The 18361-nt window shown below is 44.1% G+C and overlaps 2 protein-coding genes across 12 annotated transcripts; one reads left to right on the forward strand and one right to left on the reverse strand.

Moving 5' to 3' along the window:
* The first annotated feature begins 504 nt into the window (after positions 1-504).
* On the forward strand, positions 505-1416 carry LOC6506540 (serine protease 1). The gene is made up of 2 exons (XM_001957652.4): positions 505-761; positions 829-1416. Exons 1-2 carry the CDS (start codon positions 541-543, stop codon positions 1373-1375), a joined length of 768 nt encoding a protein of 255 aa, XP_001957688.2. The 5' UTR covers positions 505-540; the 3' UTR covers positions 1376-1416.
* A 2060-nt stretch (positions 1417-3476) lies between these two features.
* Positions 3477-18353, reverse strand: LOC6493408 (E3 ubiquitin-protein ligase Nedd-4). 11 transcript variants are annotated; one of them, XM_032454415.2, is made up of 20 exons: positions 17883-18353; positions 17286-17482; positions 10774-10856; positions 10617-10698; positions 10346-10384; positions 10117-10277; positions 9353-9500; positions 9168-9292; positions 8985-9087; positions 8017-8240; positions 7587-7839; positions 7392-7499; positions 6607-6714; positions 6268-6505; positions 6086-6210; positions 5888-6029; positions 5671-5827; positions 5317-5610; positions 4858-5256; positions 3477-4797 (listed from the first exon to the last, which is right to left on the reverse strand). In XM_032454415.2, the coding sequence occupies exons 2-20, from the start codon at positions 17463-17465 to the stop codon at positions 4695-4697; spliced, it is 3072 nt and encodes a 1023-aa protein (XP_032310306.1). In that variant the 5' UTR covers positions 17466-17482; positions 17883-18353; the 3' UTR covers positions 3477-4694. The 11 variants fall into 11 exon arrangements, with proteins under 11 accessions (XP_032310306.1, XP_032310307.1, XP_032310305.1 ...); XM_032454416.2 differs by having other exon boundaries at positions 7587-7800; positions 10108-10277; XM_032454414.2 differs by having other exon boundaries at positions 10108-10277.
* Positions 18354-18361: the final 8 nt, after the last annotated feature.

The following is an 18361-nucleotide window of genomic DNA, read 5'->3' on the forward strand; positions in this document are numbered from 1 at the left end:
TTGAATTAATTTCATAATAATTATACCTATTGAAAAAATTCCATTTAATGGAAATTCGAAAACCCTAAACTTTGGAGTCTAAACTTATCAGAAGTCTCTAAACAATTTAATATATTTCTTGTCTAAAACCGATTAATTTTGAGAGGCTCAAGTTTTTTTTTTTTGCAATTCATGGTAAAAAAAAATTACGCGACTAGATTATACAAGCCCAGAGGAAAAAAAGTCCCCCCTAATTGTTATTGATTTCCAGTTAGACTATCTTGTGGGCAGTTTAATATTTGCCGAATCACGAGCCGTATCTTAACAATTTCAACAAGTCTGAATGAACGGCAGAGATCAACATCCATATCTCCCCAGTGGCCCGTGCCGATAGCCAAACATTACAAAAGGAGGCGATGATAGAGACGCACATCTGACCACTTGAAATGGTGGCCGAAGATCAGAGATAGCGATTGGAACGTCAATCGTATGGGGCTGACGTGTGTATAAAAGCAGCGGGATGACCAGGAGACGGACATACTTTTCTAAAGTAGCCCCAACATGAAGGTACTCATTGTTTTTGCCCTGGCTCTGGCCTACGCCTCCGGATCGGCCCTGCGCTCCGGACTTGATGGTCGCATCACCCGCGGCGAGGATGCCCGCGAAGATCAGTTCCCCTACCAGGTGGGACTTTCCCTGAAGATCGGTTCCTCCTCGGCCTGGTGCGGAGGTTCTCTGATCGGACACGAGTGGGTTCTGACCGCCGCTCACTGCACTGATGGGTAAGAGCCTTCTAGGCAGACCCTGGAAACGGTGTCTCTTTCTGACATTTTCACTTCTATTTTATAGTGTTGACTCCGTCGAGGTTTACCTGGGCAGCACCATCCGCGACAGCCCCAAGGTCAAGCACCATGTTGCCAAGAAGGACATCATCATCCACGCCGACTGGAACAGCCGCACTCTGCGCAACGACATCTCTCTGATCCGCATCCCGCACGTGGACTACAGCGCCGCCATCCACAACGTTGAGCTGTCCAGGAGCGATGCCTCCTACGATGGTGATGAGGTGATCGCCTCCGGCTGGGGCCGCACCTCTGATACCGCCAGCGGCGTTGCCGCCCACCTGCAGTATGCCCACATGAAGGTCATCTCCAACGACGTATGCAAGAGAACTTACTCCTCCACCATCCGGGACACTAACGTCTGCGTCTCTACCCCCGCTGGAGTATCTACCTGCAACGGCGACTCCGGTGGCCCATTGGTGCTGGCCTCCGACAAGGTCCAGATTGGTCTGACCTCTTTTGGATCTTCTGCCGGTTGCGAGAAGGGCTACCCTGCTGTGTTCACCCGTGTGTCCAACTACAGCGGATGGATCAAGGAACACACTGGCATCTAAATAACTGAAAATAAATAATTAAATGAATATTGAAAAATTAAGAAAAAAAAGTTGGTTTTGTTACAATTCGCAACCGGTTCTGGTCGAGCCTATATAAGGCGGCGCAAAAAATGGGGAAAAATTAAAAAAAAAATTTTTTTTTTTATTTTAATGGGCGATCTGAGTGGCGCTGGCGCCAAATGAACCTGCTGGAGGAGCCACTTACTCCGCCTGCTGGAGGACTACTCGCAGGCCACAGAACACAACATCCAGCAACTGGCCCGCGACAGGGTCTCTTTCAAGAGATCGACGGCCAAGGCGGAGGAGGCCCTGGAGTTTCTTCCTGTGAATTTGCACGTCCAAACGATGTGGACCCAGAACGATACAACGCAGCGACGCGGTCTCCTCGACGTGGTCATAGTGGGGGCTTTACGCGCTAAGATTCCAAGGTTCGCAAATGCGGTGTTCTGATGAAGTAAGTCCTGTTCTTCTGCCGATTCCCTTCTAATATTATATATCTTTCTTTCTAGGCTCTTACAGGAAAGCAAGTCGTGGAAGCAGGAACAGAGCAACGTCTTCAAGCAGCTGCGCAAGAAGATCATGGATCTGATGTCCCAGCTCATCCAGGAGGCGGAAGCTTTTATCAAGAGTAGAAACTAACTTTCGAAAAGCAGAGGGCTTAAAAACAAAAGACTCTTACGATAATTGTTCCTCCGATTGGCATAGCTTTTCTCAAACTATTTGGCGGATATCTTAACTATTTCGCATCCGATTCGGAAACGGGGTACCATTTATGAATCAGGGAACTAATCCCCGTGGATCTGCATCAAAGAAAACCTTGCAATTCTTAATTTTAAATTTTGGCCCCATTTTTGGCCAAAATCACGATGGTACCCCTTGGAAAAGTGCGATCAACGCTTTCCTCTCAGTTTTTGGCGGATATCTTAACTATTTCGCATCCGATTCGGACACGGGGTACCATTTATGAATCAGGGAACTAATCCCCGTGGATCTGCGTCAAAGGATCCCCGAAATTCTTAATTTTAAATTTTGGCCCCATTTTTGGCCAAAATCACGATGGTACCCCTTGGAAAAGTGCGATCAACGCTTTCCTCTCAGTTTTTGGCGGATATCTTAACTATTTCGCATCCGATTCGGAAACGGGGTATCATTTATGAATCAGGGAACTAATCCCCGTGGATCTGCATCAAAGGATCCCCGAAATTCTTAATTTTAAATTTTGGCCCCATTTTTGGCCAAAATCACGATGGTACCCCTTGGAAAAGTGAGATCCACGCTTTCCTCTGAGTTTATGGTGGATATCTTAACTATTTCGCATCCGATTCGGAAACGAAGTAACTATGAAGCAAAAAGGTAGGAACTGGAGGAAATGACATGAAGATTGCCCTAAAGATGATCTAGCAACTGAAGTAGGACCTTGGAAGGGACACTGAGGCATCAATTCCGGCGGATTTGCGCAGAAGTAAAAAAAGTGACCAAGGTGGCACCGAAAGATCACTGGGACTGATGTGATCTCGCGAAAGGCTGGCGATAAGATGGAGGCGACTGAGAGGATATGGCCCAAGGTGATAACGTTCCATTTTCGGGTAAGTAACAATCCGAAAGTTGGAAAACCAATATTACGTTGAGTTTTAATGGTTTATATTCCCGCAGGTGAACAGGATTCATCTGCTGTCCCAGGAGACCGTACTGACGAATTATCCGGATGCGAGGATACACACAATTGCCGCATGGTCGTCGCCCATCCGATCGAGGATTCATCATCGCCTCATCGCCTTTATTTCTGTGCCAGCAAATCATCGGGACAGCAACTCTGCCTTCTATGATGTATCCTTCGAGCCGGAAGTATCTTAAGGTTGTACTTATTTGTAGTTAGACCATTATGGAATAAAGAGGATCATTCCGGAAACTACATTTCATAGCGGTACCCAATTTTTAAGACCCTAAGAAGTATAAACATTGTTGATCCTTATTAATGCCTTGGAAGTGGACTTTAAAACAAAAGGAAACAAAAATGAAGTTTTAGAAACACCAGTTTCTAATCTTGAATAATTTCGAGATAAAAAATAAACAACCCTAGCCATAGAAGAGAAGACGACTATTAGTTTAAATCACTTAAAACGTAACCTTCTTTATTGGTAATCATTACTCTTCAAGTCGCTCTCTGACCTTGAAACAGACGTTCCAGTCTTCGCAATCTGACTTTAAAATTTAATTTAGATAGACTTCCTACAGATCAATAATCATATTATTATTTAGGCCTCCAATTTGCAGAGTTACTCTTTCGCCATAAACATTTGGAATGTGTGTGGGTGTATATAATTAACATTTATACAATATACATTAATTTCAATCATTTTTCGATTTAGTTTCTTTTTGATTTCATTCCATTTTCATAATTAATTTAATTGTTTTTTGTCTTTTTATTAAATAGTAAAGAGCGACTTTTATGGACTAACATTATAATTATTTTGAATACACATACAATTACACAGAATAAAAAATTTAATTTTTCTTTAAAAATATCCGTTTATCAGATTTTACAAATATTAACTTGCATTTATATTTTTTTTTAGATATCAAATTTTTGTTCTCCCGCCCTTCTTAGGTATTGGAGGAGGCGGGGCACGTTTAGAGGAATAGCGCATAAAAATAACAATTATAAAAAGGTTCTCTGCATATAGATAAAAGATATATATATATTTTTTTTTTTTGTTGTTGACTCTATAGATTTAATAGTTAGTTAGGGTTTCTCTCACTTAGTTTGTAAAACGTTTTCAACTTTTTACAATTGTCGGCAATGTAGTAATAAATATATTTATATATAATTTGGACTCTTTGTTAGGTTCTTGTGGTTCACCATGCGCAGCATTAGATATTTGGATTTTATCTCATTTTTATCCGTTTCAGATTTCTTTTTTTTCAGTTTTTCGATGCGTTTACTTGGTGTATGTTGTGTTTGTTGTGTGTATGTTGTGTTTGAGTTTTGTTTGGCGCCTAGTTAAAATACATACGAAATAACACTAAACTAGCAAAAATGATTATAATACAAAAGCAAACGAACAAATAAGTACACGATTGGCTGGCGGTGCTGTTCCAAGTGGTTGAAATGAAATTGCGGTTCATCCGATGCTGTTCATTTCGTGGCTGCTGCTGAAATTGTCGTTGTTGTGATGTTTGGAGTCGTTGTTGTTGTTGCTGTTGTTGTTGTTGCTGTTGCTGTTGCTGCTCCTCTTGCTGGTGCTGCAGAAATTGCTGCTGCACAACGAGCCAAAGCCATTCATTGTCGCCCGTATTGTCGCTCCCGGTGCCGGTGTTATTAATCAACACCAGCGAACCCTTGGCTGCCCTCAATGGCCTTGATGAGCTTGTCCTTCAGCTGCAGGTAGCCCTCGTAGGGCGGCAAGTCCAAGCGATTAAAGCTGCAAAAGAAATAAAGTATTAGCATACGCTCTAGTAACTCTAGCAAACTAGTTCCCTACCAGGTGTGCGCCCTTGGATAGTTGTTGGGTGTGCCCCACTTCTCGATGGTGAACATTTGGGGGCCATTGGAACCGTACAGCTCCTTGAAACCATTCATGGGCACTCGCGACGTTCCGGTGACAAACTGCAGCAGTCGCGAACGCATTTCGTTCGAAAAGGAGAGCACTGCTCGCCAGAACCACTGGATGATGATGTGGTTCATGTGGTAGTCGCCCTTGTAGAGCGTGTTCTCGCGCCAGTCCCGCACATCGATGTTCTGAATGCCGCACATCAGCAGCTCCAGCTCGTGCTCGTCGAAGATCTTGATCAGATTCAGGGGGATGATCGAGCCAAAGCCGTCCAGGAACACGGACATCTGCTCCTTGACGCGCGCCACGAAACGCCATTCGATAACGAGTCTGTTGGGAGTCATAAGTTAAGAGGGTTTTAGGAATTTTTTATTATTCTATCTCACTCACTTGATGTATTCGTCCTTGTTCTCATTGGTAACATCGATGTTGGCGCCTCCCGGCTTCAGTTCATGCTGACTCTTCTGGCCAAACACGTCCTCGTCCAGGCAGAAGGTAAGCTCCAGGATTCGGGGATCGTTCTCCTTAATCCACATCAATGAGTTGTAGTACTCGGTGTCCACGGACTCCATGTCCTTCAGGTCGATGGGCTTTTGCAGCATCATCTTGTAGAATGGACGAATGAAGAAGGCATCTAGCAGCTTGCCATGGTACACAGCCATACCGGCAATGCGTCCAATGAATCTAAGGTTTAAAAAATATTTTATTAACTCTTATTGACTATGAAGACTAAAGAACTCTCACTTGAAGTAACTTAAATGCTCCTCATTGCACAAGCCACTGCCGTTGTTGATCTGCAGAGTGTAGTTATCCATGGCGGAGTACTCGAAGAGACCGTAGTACGGATTGAACATTTCCTTCGACAGCAAATAGAACCACTCCCTAGCAAGGCCACCATAATCTATAATACAATTATATCATTAAATGACATAGAGTTTAGTGTTCCAGTAGAGTTACTCACCTAATCCAGTCTCTCCCTCAAACTCTACCCATAATTTAGTCTTTAGCAAATCGGTCTTTGTCACCGAACTAATGATTCGGTAGGAATCCTCCAGGATTGATGTACGGCGGATACGTATTTCAAATTTATTTGGTACGTTGGTCTAGAAAGGGGGGTGGTCTTTAATTGAATCTTAAAAAATATAGCAGACTTCCTTACAGGCTTTCTAATATGACTCTTGAAATACTCGTATTTCTGCTTGTAGTCTCTGGAATAGGGCACCGCCTGGCCAGCAATATTTGGATTGGAGAGGCGTGGGTCCTCCCACTGAGTGGTGCGTGTGTCTGAAACAGAATGGTTCAATGAGAACACTCCATAAGTCTTAATCCATCACTACTTACTATGATCTATGTAGAATACACGTCCATCGGTGTGCACCCGCTCCTCCCAGCCCTCGGGCAAAGGTCCTAGATCATCTTCTACGCGTCTGGTCTGGTTTGGCATTGGGCTGGCCCGTCCGTTCCGGGGATCTATCCAGGTGGTACGACGGGCAGCATGATCGATGAAGAATGTCCGGCCATTGGGAGCCACCTGCATGGACCAGCGGGGCGGCAGTGCCTCTTCCTCGCCGGCAGCGGTCTGAAAGACAAGGATTTGGATGAGACATTAGCCATTACCATTGGACGCAAGGACATTAGCCACATGCAGATATTCTAGGATATAACAGGAGATAACATTACTTGTTCCATGGGAGGCACAGCCGCGTTGTCTTCCTCGGAATTGCGTCGGGTGGACGGAGCTGAGATCTCGGAGGGATTGTGGCTGTCTGTGTGATCGGTGTCTTCATTCTAGGCGTTGGTTGATGGATTATTTGATTCGTAAATATATATATATGTGGATGCATAGCATTGCGTGTAAATATTTGTTCGTTTTGGAAGAAACAGAAAAAGAGTGTTGACCAAATTAAAAATAATTTTTCAATTCATATTGCAGAAGGTTGTCAGAAAACACAAAACAAGCCACATGCAAATACGATATAAGAAGCACACAAATATTAAAAATTATTAGAAGCAAACTAAAGTATACAAGAATCTGCAATAAACAAGCAACTCGACATGCAACATGGAGGAGGGAGACACAGTGCGGATGCGGAGGATCAGTCGGCGGAATGGTGGTTCGCTTACCCGTGGAGCTATGCCAAACCCATGCCCCACCCACATCCACACATTGTGTGGATAAACAAAAGTGTGAGATTTTCTAAGACTGACAGGTTTTACGGCGCCAATAACTCTTACGATCTAACGAACTTTCAAACAGAATGAAAATACTGGGAACGGTTGTCGACAAACTCTTCTCGAATGATCAAATGGAAAATATTATCGACTGTAGTTAGCACTCATGAGTCAGTGAATAGGATTATCCATTCGGATAATATTTTCCAGGAGATGATCAAGCAACGCTACCAGGATAACAACTCGAACAAGGACAATCAGTGGGTTAAGCTACAGGATGAACACGTGCTGACCAATTGTTGATGTTGCAGATACAGGTGCAGCTGCAGCTGCTGGTGTCTCCGCAGTGGTGGCTGCATCTCCTGCCGCTGCTGCTGCTGCTGGCGATGATCAACATCGAGCTACAAGTGAAATGAACAGTGATAGTGTGGTGATGGATGGTGTCTTGAACTGGATGCGGGATGCGAGTGTTCTGGAGGATAGCTAACCAATATTCTAGCCTGCTGCTGCTGCTGCTGTCGCTGCTGATGCTGCTGGATGTGCTGGTGCATCTGCTGTCGTCGTCGCTGCTGCTGTCTTCCCGTCATGTTGCCCGCCGCTCGTCGCATCAACACGTTGGTCAGGGCTATGTCTGGAACGCCGGGCGCCAGGCGCACCGGCCGGAGATCGTTCTGCAGGCTGGTCGCTGAGATTTCGGGCTGCCTAACGGCGACACGATGTCGCAGAGAATTGTAAACAAAACTGAGTGGTCAGAAGAGACAGAGCATTAGAGAGGTGGTTGGAGAGCACGCGAATGCCCCGCCGAGAAGTACAATCAATTGGTGTAAGGACTGGGGCTCAGACAACACAGACAGAAGGCCAGGAGGGATCGGGAGCAGGAACTGGGAGCTACACATGGACCACTAAACAAATATTAACCTGGCATTGTCCACAGCTGGATCGGGATCTGGTTCTGGCTCTGGGCCACCATTGGAATTGATGAGGTCGAGGGGGATTCCATGGAAGTCTGCCGGTGGTGTCGGTGTTATGGGTTCTGAGATTGTTCCTGTTGGATTGTTGTCTGTGGGTGTGGTGGCTGCTGGTGTGGGTGTCGGTGTTGTGGCATTGTTATTGTCCTCTAGACTACTACGACTGATGGTGTCCTATATACACATGGGTGAGGGCTTATTAGTAAATGGGAGGGTGTGAAGCCTAACTATCTTTTCCAACAAATATGTACACATGATTCTCCATAAAAATGAAAAGAGAAATAATAAGATTCCCTAAGAACTAGCGATACTCTTAAAAGTAGAAGAGAAGAAATGATTTCTTTACAAATATGCGGTTCAGGTACAAGTTCCTATCGAGTATATCACAAGTTTGCGCGGGAGCATCGGGATTCGGAGGCTGGAGCTCCACACTGTCCACCTCCACCACATCCTCCTCATCATCATCATCACCATCGTCGTCTGGCTCCTCGTCATCCCCTTCATGAACCTCGCCGCAGTGCAGGCAATTGGCCTGATTATTCTGGAGATCCACCACATCCTCCTCCTCATCCTCGCTGCCGCTCTCGTCGCTGGCCAAAGCCTCCATTTGGGCGGCATTCCTCGACCTCTATGGTTCAGTGTTATTGGGTTAGTCGGTACGGTGTGTGTGTGTGTGTGTGTGCATTGTAAGGTGTATGTAATGGGTGTTGAGAGTGTGGAGAGTGTGACAGTGTGTCGATGGGGAAAATTAAGAGATATCATGCACGAAAATCAAGTCAATTGCTCATCACACATGCATTATAGTTAACAGTCTAAATAAATACGGTTTACGGATATGGTTTACCCTTCTTCAACTGATCAAGGCCAAAAACGTTGGATTAAAGCGATTGGGGGCTAGGGAGGCTCTCGTTCACTTACCGCCGATCGTCCCGACTCCGTTTCATCCACACTGATGTGGAAACGTCTCTGGAAGTCCGAGGCCAGTTGGTCTGCCGCGTGGTTCTGGTTGGTGTTGTTTAAACTGCAAAAAAGGGCATTCTTCCATTTAATATTTGTCATAAACTCAATAACTTATATCCGAATTCCATGCAATCCACTTACACTGTCGGTCGCTCCCACTGCGTTGTCCTTGCCGTGTGATTCACATAGTAAGTGCGTCCATTGGCATCCTGCCGCTCCTCCCAGCCAGCCGGCAGGGAATCATGACCGCCACTTGCGAACGGATGCTGTGGAATGCATTTCATTATTTATTAAATTTTTTATTAGGAAATTAAATGTTAGCTCACCGGCTGGGCGGAGGTTTCGCCAGACGAGTTGGCCTCCACGTGCTCCCACTCGCCATCGCTGTTGCCGCTGGAGGGTTCGCTCTGTTCCCGGGTCTCTCGGATGAAGGCGTGATAGATCCGCAGGGTGCCCTTGATGCGGGATTTGGCGCTGTGTGTTGGAGGAGCAGAGAGCGGTTAGAATGGTTATAGAAACAGAGGGGCGCAGTTACAGGTAGACTAGACCAGACCAGACCAGACCGTCACCAATGCCAAGCTCACACAACAAACGCACAGGGTTTAGAAACAAAAAGTGTCAGACCAAAGCGTTAACTAAAAATAAACTCAACCGGAAAGCAAAAACACAAATGCAGATACTACGCTAGTGTGATTACAGTGCGTTTCGAGACCTTAAAACAGCTTAAAAATAAATTTAATTCTAGCTGTCCTGAAGCTTTGAAAATCCGTGTAAACAGAAGACTATTCTAGTAGTAGTGTGTAATTTTGGGAATGTTTGCAAATTATAATTGCAATTCTGGACAGAACAAGGTGAGGTTGGTAAGCAAACATAACAAACATAAATAAGAGAACACAAGACGCCACTAAAACACAATCTCTAAGAGTTAGGACTGATGCAAGATTTACAATTGTTTCAAAATTCATATTTTTTGGGCTGATTTTTGTACCAAACATAATTAGATTTATGGCTATGTAGTTGTGTGTTGGAAATCAACTGAAATAAAAGGAACAAAATCAAACAGCAAATGATATAAACCTACCCTACTGACCTGCGCGGGCGCAGAGTGTAGCTTTGTTCGCCGATGGTGCGACCCTCCTGCTCGGTGGGCAGGTTAACCAGGGTCAGCTCGACCATGCCCAGGAAGTCGTCGCGTGTCAGGCGATTCTCGTCAAATACTTGAAAGACAAGCTTATGCTCAGAGGGCTTAACCTGGAAAATTGGTGGTTTAAAAATCATTTAGTTTCGCCACAAATCAAGAGGTTAAAGGTTCAACTTACTCTGAATATAAACTCCTCATTCCAAATTGGATTCAAAGTCTGTGGGAGGAATAATATTATTAATAGTTTCTCAACTGAAGATATCTATGAATTAGTCATAAAAGTAAACTCTGGACACCCAGTCAGAGACCCTTTGTGTAGATATAGTGTGTGGTTTACTTTTCTAATCGTGTAATCAAGGCCGATTCCCCACTTCCCCACCAAATACTCTCAGATCGATAAGATAAACTCCATTAGCCTCAGTATCATCAGAAGCTTAGGCTGAACTTACCTTCTTTTTGGTTTTCGTCAACACAGAGTCAATATTAATATCACCATTGATTGTGTTCAAATCGATTCTGACATACGGGTCGCTGTTGGGAGAAGGAATGGAGAAGAGGAACTGTTAGCCAGATCTATAATTGGCCTAATTAGGCTAATTCACTTACCTGGCACCGAAAATGTCCTTCTTGGCCAGCGACTGGCCACTGAGGACGACGATACGCAGGTGACACGAGTCTCCAGAGTCGTTCTGAAATGAGAAAAAGGGGTGAAAATTAGCAAAATACTTGTCACTTGTCATAGGCAGTGAGTGGACGCTCTTAGGCACGCATCGCTGGCGTTATATTGAAAGTAAATAAGCCATAGCAATGGCAAGGGTCATATAGAAGCGCAGCGGATGCGGCCCATGCGGCGTATACTTAATGTCCCTGATTACGCATACGACGCCATCTGCGTGTGCAGGTTCATTATAAATGCTCTCTGAAGGATCTGTATTATACATTCGCGGCAAGATAATTTCCAGGACCTTGACACACACACCCACACACATATATAGACTCTTAAAGTCCTGGCCTCTAACCCCCGAGGCACTGTACAACGGAAGTTCAAGAGAGCCATCAAGCAATTGTCTAGTGCACAGAATGGGGCCCAAAACTTGAGCTGCGAACTGCGTGCTGTGATTCATTTTGGGCCTTGTGGTCTGTTTCATGTTGCGGCCGAGAGCTTGCAGTTGGCAGTTGCAGCTTTCGGGGCTGGAAATGCTACGCAAAAACACAATTTGGGGCGTCTCCTTTGGCTGCAACCATTTCAAATTCCCTCTGCGGTGCACAGCTAGAGTCTCTGGGCTTTAAAAGGGAAAATGAAGTTAATTGGGCGAGAAATTGATGTTCTGAAAGGAGCTCTAATTCCATTTTTGTTTAAACCTGAAAGTTATTAAACTATAAACTGAACTACAAGCCCATTTCTCATTCCATTGGCCAAAAAATAAAGCACGCAACACCTGTGTAGCACCTCCACTTTTGTGTCGGTCAAGCAGCAAAGTTTTCTGCATTCCTGAAAGTTAAACAAAAGCCACTTTATCCACTCATCTTCATCGGGGCGCTGAGAGCCAGCACTTGTGTCCATTAAAAGGCTTTCCCATGAAATATTCAATTTGCCGACATTGTTTATAAAGTGAAGGGCCAACTACAGCCCCCACAGAGTGTCTGACCAGACGGGCGCCATATCCATATCCACATCCACATCCCCATCCCCAACCACATCCACGTCCATGTCCCGACTTGCGTATCAGATATCAGTGGCTCGCATGTTGCGGCTTGTTTGGCGGCCACATGACCCTGACAGGGTCTGCCTTACATATATGGTGTGTAGTGTACCACACTCTGCTCTGCTCTGTGTTTTGTTCCATTTTAGATTTTATTTTCATTTTATTCCGTGCCACCACCACTGACAGTTCCGCCTTTTTCCATGAACTTGTACTATTGATTTTCACCGCCCGGGGTCTCTCTTTAAAATAGTTGCGGCTTTTCCCACTTGTGCAATAATTAAATGTGCCAGTGGATCGACCCAACAGCTAAGCAATAACTATAATGGGGATATGACACTTATTTTATTGGCCATAATGAGCAGAGTTAATGCGCAATATTGCTCTCAGATGAAATAGATTCAAATTCAAGCCATTACTAACCAAAGAATAGTGTTTTAATTTCATATTTTGTCAGAACTCCCTTTCTTTCAGGCGAAATGCCAGTGTCCTTGCTCCCCAAGGCCACTCGTTTTCCCTTTAATTTCCATTCCTGGGCCACCCGAACCGGGCAGCTGTCACAGTTCCCCCATCTGAGACCCGCACAACCCGTGGCTGGCATTAAATTGATTTTCAGACATTAAATCTCGGCTTAGGAGGGACATTTAGCTTAAAAACAGTTCTTGCGGTTTAGGCTTGTTTTCTTTCGCCGGGAGGTCGCTGGGAAAAGCTCTAATTAAAAAGGGATGTCTGACATAATGATCCGCCCCTGCAATTAACTGCAAAGTCATTTCAGATTCTTTTATTTTTCGGCCAAATTGGAACTTCTGTGAGTGAGGTCTAAGGTTAAAAAAGTATTAACTCTTGCCTTGAAGCTCTTATTTTGTTTATTACCAATAATCAGAATATATAATCAGACTATCCACTGATAAGAAATTGATATTTTAGTCGATTTATTTGGAATATAAACTCCCGATTATAGCAGCATGTGACATGTGGCTCTTCTAGAGTCATTCTTGGAGTAGTTTTCTTCCAATTTTATTGGCCCTGCCATGGGAATGAATAATAATTATAAAAATATACACCACGTATGTGAGTAATCATTCAACTGTGTGGCTGATAAGCACAGTTTGTGGGTGTGGAGCAGACACTTTTATAGAAAAAAAAAAAGAGAGAGAGCCCCCCTTTTGGTAGCCAAAATAAGTCAAGGTACTCGCGAGTCGCGACGGAAGCACATTTTGCTTTTCTTAACTTTTTTTTTTTCGTCTGCTGTTCAAACAGACGGCTTAAATGGGCGATGGGAGGAGATAATAAAAATACGATTAAACTCCAAGTTAAACAAGCCTGAATATCAATTGTAATTTTAATGCGCACAAGGTGCTCTGCTGCTGCTACTGCTGCTGGAGAGAAAAATCATGCCCCCCAAGACTAGTTGGGGGCTTAGTGCCTGCCATTAACCTAATTGATTGGTTGTCGCCTCTCTACTTATCACAATGCCCAAAGGTCAATGCAAATTCATAACACAAATTGACACATGTTTGCTTCAAATTCAATAAAAAATTAAAAAAAAAAAAAAGATACAAAGAGATATATCTATCTATCTGTGACGTTGGGGAGAGAAAGGCTATTGTTATCAGTAGGATACATTTATTTTTAAACCGCATTGTATACATTTTTTATAATTAATTGATTCTGAGAATAAAACTTGACCGCTAATGAACTTTTTTCATAGAACTCTTGAGGCTTTTATTCATTTTTAATCATTTTTGAAGCCTTTTTTAGAAAGAAAAACAATTATTTTTAAGATTTAAAGACAAGTAAGGCTTTTTAAGGCTCAAAAATAATACATTTTAGCCAGAAAACTACTACTTCTTGGCCTGAAAACCAACTTCTCTAAAGGCTTTACATATTTTCTCTATAATCCCTTTGAAACCAATACGATTGGTGACGAAGGGAGGCATGTGAGGCACTTCAAAGGCGGCTCAATTAGCAGATGAAGAAAATGAGAAAAATTATTTTTAAACCGCATTATATACATTTTTTATAATGAATTGATTCTGGGCAGGGCCGTTGAGAGGGGGGGTCAGCCGGGTAATTTTCCCGGGGCCCGCAATGGACAGGGGCCCGGCAGCGGGGTCTAATGACCGGGGGGCAGCGGGACGAAAACGAAAAAGGGCCCGTGAGGAATCCATGCCCCGGGGCCCGACATGTCTTCTCGACGGCCCTGATTCTGGGAATAAAACTTAACCGCCAATGAACTTTTTTCATAGAACTCTTAAGCCTTTTTTGTTTTTAAACTTTTTTAAACCCTTTTTTAGAAAGAAAAACAATTATTTTTGAGATTTAAAGACAAGTAAGGCTTTTTAAGACTTAGAAATAATAAATTTAAGCCACAAAACTGCTACTTCTTGGTCTTTTCTCTAAAAATCACTTTTAAACCCCCACAAACGAATACGATTGGTGACGAAGGGAGGCACGTGAGGCACTTCAAAGGCGGCTCAATTAGCAGATTAAGAAAATGAGCACAACCCCACACACTGACACACACACTGCTGCGGCTCATTTGCATATGAACCCCAGGTGCTGAGCAGCTCCATCCCGTCTCTGGGCAGTTACTTACATCGGCGTTATTGTATCCATGGATCTGGCCATCTTCGCTCGTCACCGATGGCGATGTGGTTGTTGACTCGGCCATTTTGCTTCTTAATTTCGATTTATTTTGATACTTTTGATTATGATTTGGACTGATATTACGCCTTCTGGCGATTGCGAGACGTATTTTCAGTTTGTGTTAATTTTTCAAGCGCGCCTCTCAAATAAATAGCTATAAAATAAATTAAAACATGGAAATATTCGTATTTTTTCGGTTTCAACTGAACCAAACAAGTTATCCCAGACCCAGAGGGAGGAATTCTGTGTTTCTTGGATTTCACTTTTTTTGTTTTTAAATTTTTGGAGCTTGTTTATGCTGCAAGCTGCAGATTGCGACAAAGGGAACAGGTTTCACAACAATTGTTTCTTTTCTTTATTTTTTTTTTTTTTGTATTATGTTTATTGCGAATACGTCACTCGATTGGGGGAGGAACTGGAACTGACACTGGCGGCAGATTTCTTATGGGGCGTCCCATCTATCCACACATTAATGTGCCACACATTGGCGGTTCGCGGGGGCCAGGCCACCAGAAAACTAAACATTTTTGGCATGCATGACTAATAGGGCGCCCAGAGGCGAAAAGAGAGCGCCATTGGATGGGCTTTTCGATCTGAATCCGTTGATTCTTGGCTCACGACCACATCTATGTACATACATACATATGTACATACGTACAAATATTTACATTTATTTTGTATTTATATAATTAACACATTTCAGGGGTACGATGCATTAGACCATAATAAATTTATTTTTATTTTGAAGTGTGTGTGTGCGGGAGAGAGATTGGAGTATAGGTATTATACTACTTAATATTTATAATTCAATTATTCACTTATTTATCTTTTATTAACGGCCCTAAGCGATAGAAACAATAACAAACACACGGTAGCACCGACACTATTGCGAAAACATGTTCTGCGTAAATTTCACTCCTTCTCGCTCGCCCTCGCAACGAGTATGGGTGCCGTGAGCGTGTGCGAGTGTGGGTGCGAGTGAGAGCGCAACAGCAACACTTGTCGGCCGCGGCTCGAATTTGGGGCTTTGGCGTTCTAAGGTAAAATGAAAGCAGCTCCCCCAAACAGCAGTGTGGCCAAAGTTGTCAATGTCACAAAAGCAAAATGGAGAGCTTTAGGTTACCAACTTTTCAAATAACCAGGTTTTTAGAAAATAAATATTGGTTTTCTAACTTTTTACAATAAGATAAGTCTAAATTTGTCTTAAAAACTTAGCAACTATGTAACAATATGTGAAATAAAATTGAACCCTTTAAAAAATACCAGATTTTCTCATTGACTTTACAAACTTATCAACACTGTCCCCGCCCAAAGCTATCAGATGGGGGCTAAAGCTCTAGCACACTCTCCATCTCTGTCCCCCTTCAGACAGCTGTGGTTGCGAACAAGTGTCCAATGAAAAACAAAACAAAAAACAGCTGATTGGCTCAGCTTGTGTGCTGCTCTGTATCTGTATCTGTGAGTGGATGAGTATCTTGTATCTGGTAGTGCATTTTGGATCTCTGCCGCTAAAGCTAAAAACAGCCACCCCATTCGGAAGCTAAGTAGCGTGTCGTCAATTATAATTGACATTTGACTGCCGCCGCCGCCGACGGGAGGGAGGGGCCTGACGCAATGGATGCAAATAGAGCTAACCGCTTGTAAATAGCCAACTGTTGACTGATAAGCGTGCCATTAGGAGCTATTCTGGAGCCAGGAGTGACGTATTTCTTCGACAGGCACTCCAACTAGTGGACAGTGGACGTCATCGACCGGCGTGTGACGTGCGAAGTGGATTAAAAAAAGCCGGAATAGCGAGCTCAATTAGCGGGCTGTCCAACCGGCACAAGTGCTCTAATGAAGATAAATCAGCTGCCAATCCCCTTTACTTTCCACTGGAATTCCTCAAATTCTGGCAGTGCCTAAATGAGTTAGCCAAACAACATTCAGCCGCCGCTCATTGAATAAACTGAACTGAAGTGAAGTGAAGTGAAGAAAGCCAATTTACGCACATTTAGACCGAGATGGTCGTGTTGATAAATTAAAATAGGGTCGAAGATGCCGATGACGGCTGAAGTGCCGCTCTGGTTCGCCTCTTTTGGCGAATTCAGATAAATAAATGAGTTCCGTTCGATATTTGTTTACTCCACAGGCCAGTCGGCCAGTCGGCGAGCCACATTCCAGACGAGGGCCAAACACTTTTTTTTCGGCTCGACTGCTTATCAGGCACTTTTCGCTGCCAACTGGAAAAGTGCAAGTTTTTTAGTAACATACTACAACTATCATAACTATCAGATACTGATAACCTGATTGCTGATATTGGTGGAACTGTGCCAATGTCAACTATCTTATCTTAGGGGTTTCAATATATTTTTTCTTTCAAAAGACACCTCTTCCATGTAACTCTCAAATTTGTTCAAGATATAAGGTATTAGGTAATTATAATTAAAAAATTCTTTTCCTTCCAGATGGAAAGAATCAGGCGAGCAACAGATGGATCACATTCCGATCTCGAGTGGGGGAGAATCTCTGGGGCCCATCTACACGACCCAGCTGTTTGGCAAGTTTCCGATTAGATTACCCGAGAAAACATCGTAAAAATAGAGAAACAAAATAAGCCAGAGGAGCTGCTGATAAGGCCAACCGAAAATCCCCCAGCACGAGTGCTAGTCAACTTTCCCAGCCCTTGTTCTCCCCAATCTACAATCTAGAGAGAGGCAAAAAATATGAATAATGGCTATATTTTCTGAAATTCATGAGAGATGCCCCACCCTATGCTGCACTTACCACCGCTGCCAGCGATCGACGTGGCGTGTGTCCGTTTCCAAATTCCATGCGCGTCTGCTGTTGTCCTGCAACCGAGGCGGCCCGCCTGCGGGGCGGTGGACGCGGCACATCGCCCCCACCGGATGCCGAGGAGGAGGCGGCGGCTACAGCGGCCACTGAGCCGCTGGAACGTGCCGACATTGTGGTTCGCGAAGAAACTGCAACGGAAGATGAAGAAAATGGGGCAGAGTGTTAGTGCAACGCAACGGAGGCGGAAGTGCAAATTAAGTGACAAAGAGACACGGGCTGGGGGCTAGAGGCTGCCACAAGGCCACAGCCAAAGTGAGAAGTAAGAAAGGCGGACCAGACAACAAAGAGGAGGGCCCAACAAAAGTGCACAATGGAACGGTACTTGAACTAGATGCTATCGCCCTAGCAGTGGGGGCGGGGTCCCGCACAAAAGCCAAACATTTTCTTTGGCCAAGCCTGGATGTGCGGCGTGCGGCACGGGGCATGCGGCATGGGGCATGGGGCATAATTAGCCAAGCGCAAAGGGTTCAACGCCATGTCTCGGCCTCTCGTTAATGTTGGCATTTCTCGCTTTGGTTTTCCACTTACCTTAACACACACACAGAGACACTCTGGGACGCCGCCTTGTCACTATAATTTCGCTCGAATTATGGATATATCTTGGGCCGTAAATGTATGCGCAGGTGTGTGTAGGCTCGCCTTTACTTTATCCACTATATGAGCGGAAAATCATCACGTACATCTTTTCACACGGCTTTTCGCTTCTGATTCACTACTCTCAGCCGCCCCGATAAAGAATTGGCTACCGCGCACGCCCTAACTGCCGATCCTGGGCTGGGGCTCGCTCAATAAAAAACACACCTTGTCGAATTAAAAACAATAATTAACAAACGGAACGGGATCTCGGAATACTCGGAAAAACGACGGCGACGATGAGAACTAAAGTGGCAGTGTGACCGGAGCGTGAGAACCTGCGAATACCGCCGCCCCTGTCATCGATTCTAATTGAATTTTTCGGGAAATATTTAAATCGAATTTAAATAAAATCAATGATGTCAGTTAAAATA

The sequence above is a fragment of the Drosophila ananassae genome, chromosome 2R, assembly GCF_017639315.1.
Source record: "Drosophila ananassae strain 14024-0371.13 chromosome 2R, ASM1763931v2, whole genome shotgun sequence".
NCBI classification, from domain to species: Eukaryota; Metazoa; Arthropoda; class Insecta; order Diptera; family Drosophilidae; genus Drosophila; species Drosophila ananassae.

Coding starts and splice junctions, on each gene's coding strand:
- LOC6506540 (XM_001957652.4), top strand. CDS start 541: ATGAAGGTACTCATTGTTTTTGCCCTGGCTCTGGCCTACGCCTCCGGA. Junction 762..828: donor GCCGCTCACTGCACTGATGG/GTAAGAGCCTTC, acceptor TCTATTTTATAG/TGTTGACTCCGTCGAGGTTT.
- LOC6493408 (XM_032454414.2), bottom strand. CDS start 17,465: ATGTCGGCACGTTCCAGCGGCTCAGTGGCCGCTGTAGCCGCCGCCTCC. Junction 10,699..10,773: donor AAGGACATTTTCGGTGCCAG/GTAAGTGAATTA, acceptor TTCTCCCAACAG/CGACCCGTATGTCAGAATCG. Junction 6,715..7,391: donor ATCTGCAACATCAACAATTG/GTCAGCACGTGT, acceptor ACCAACGCCTAG/AATGAAGACACCGATCACAC.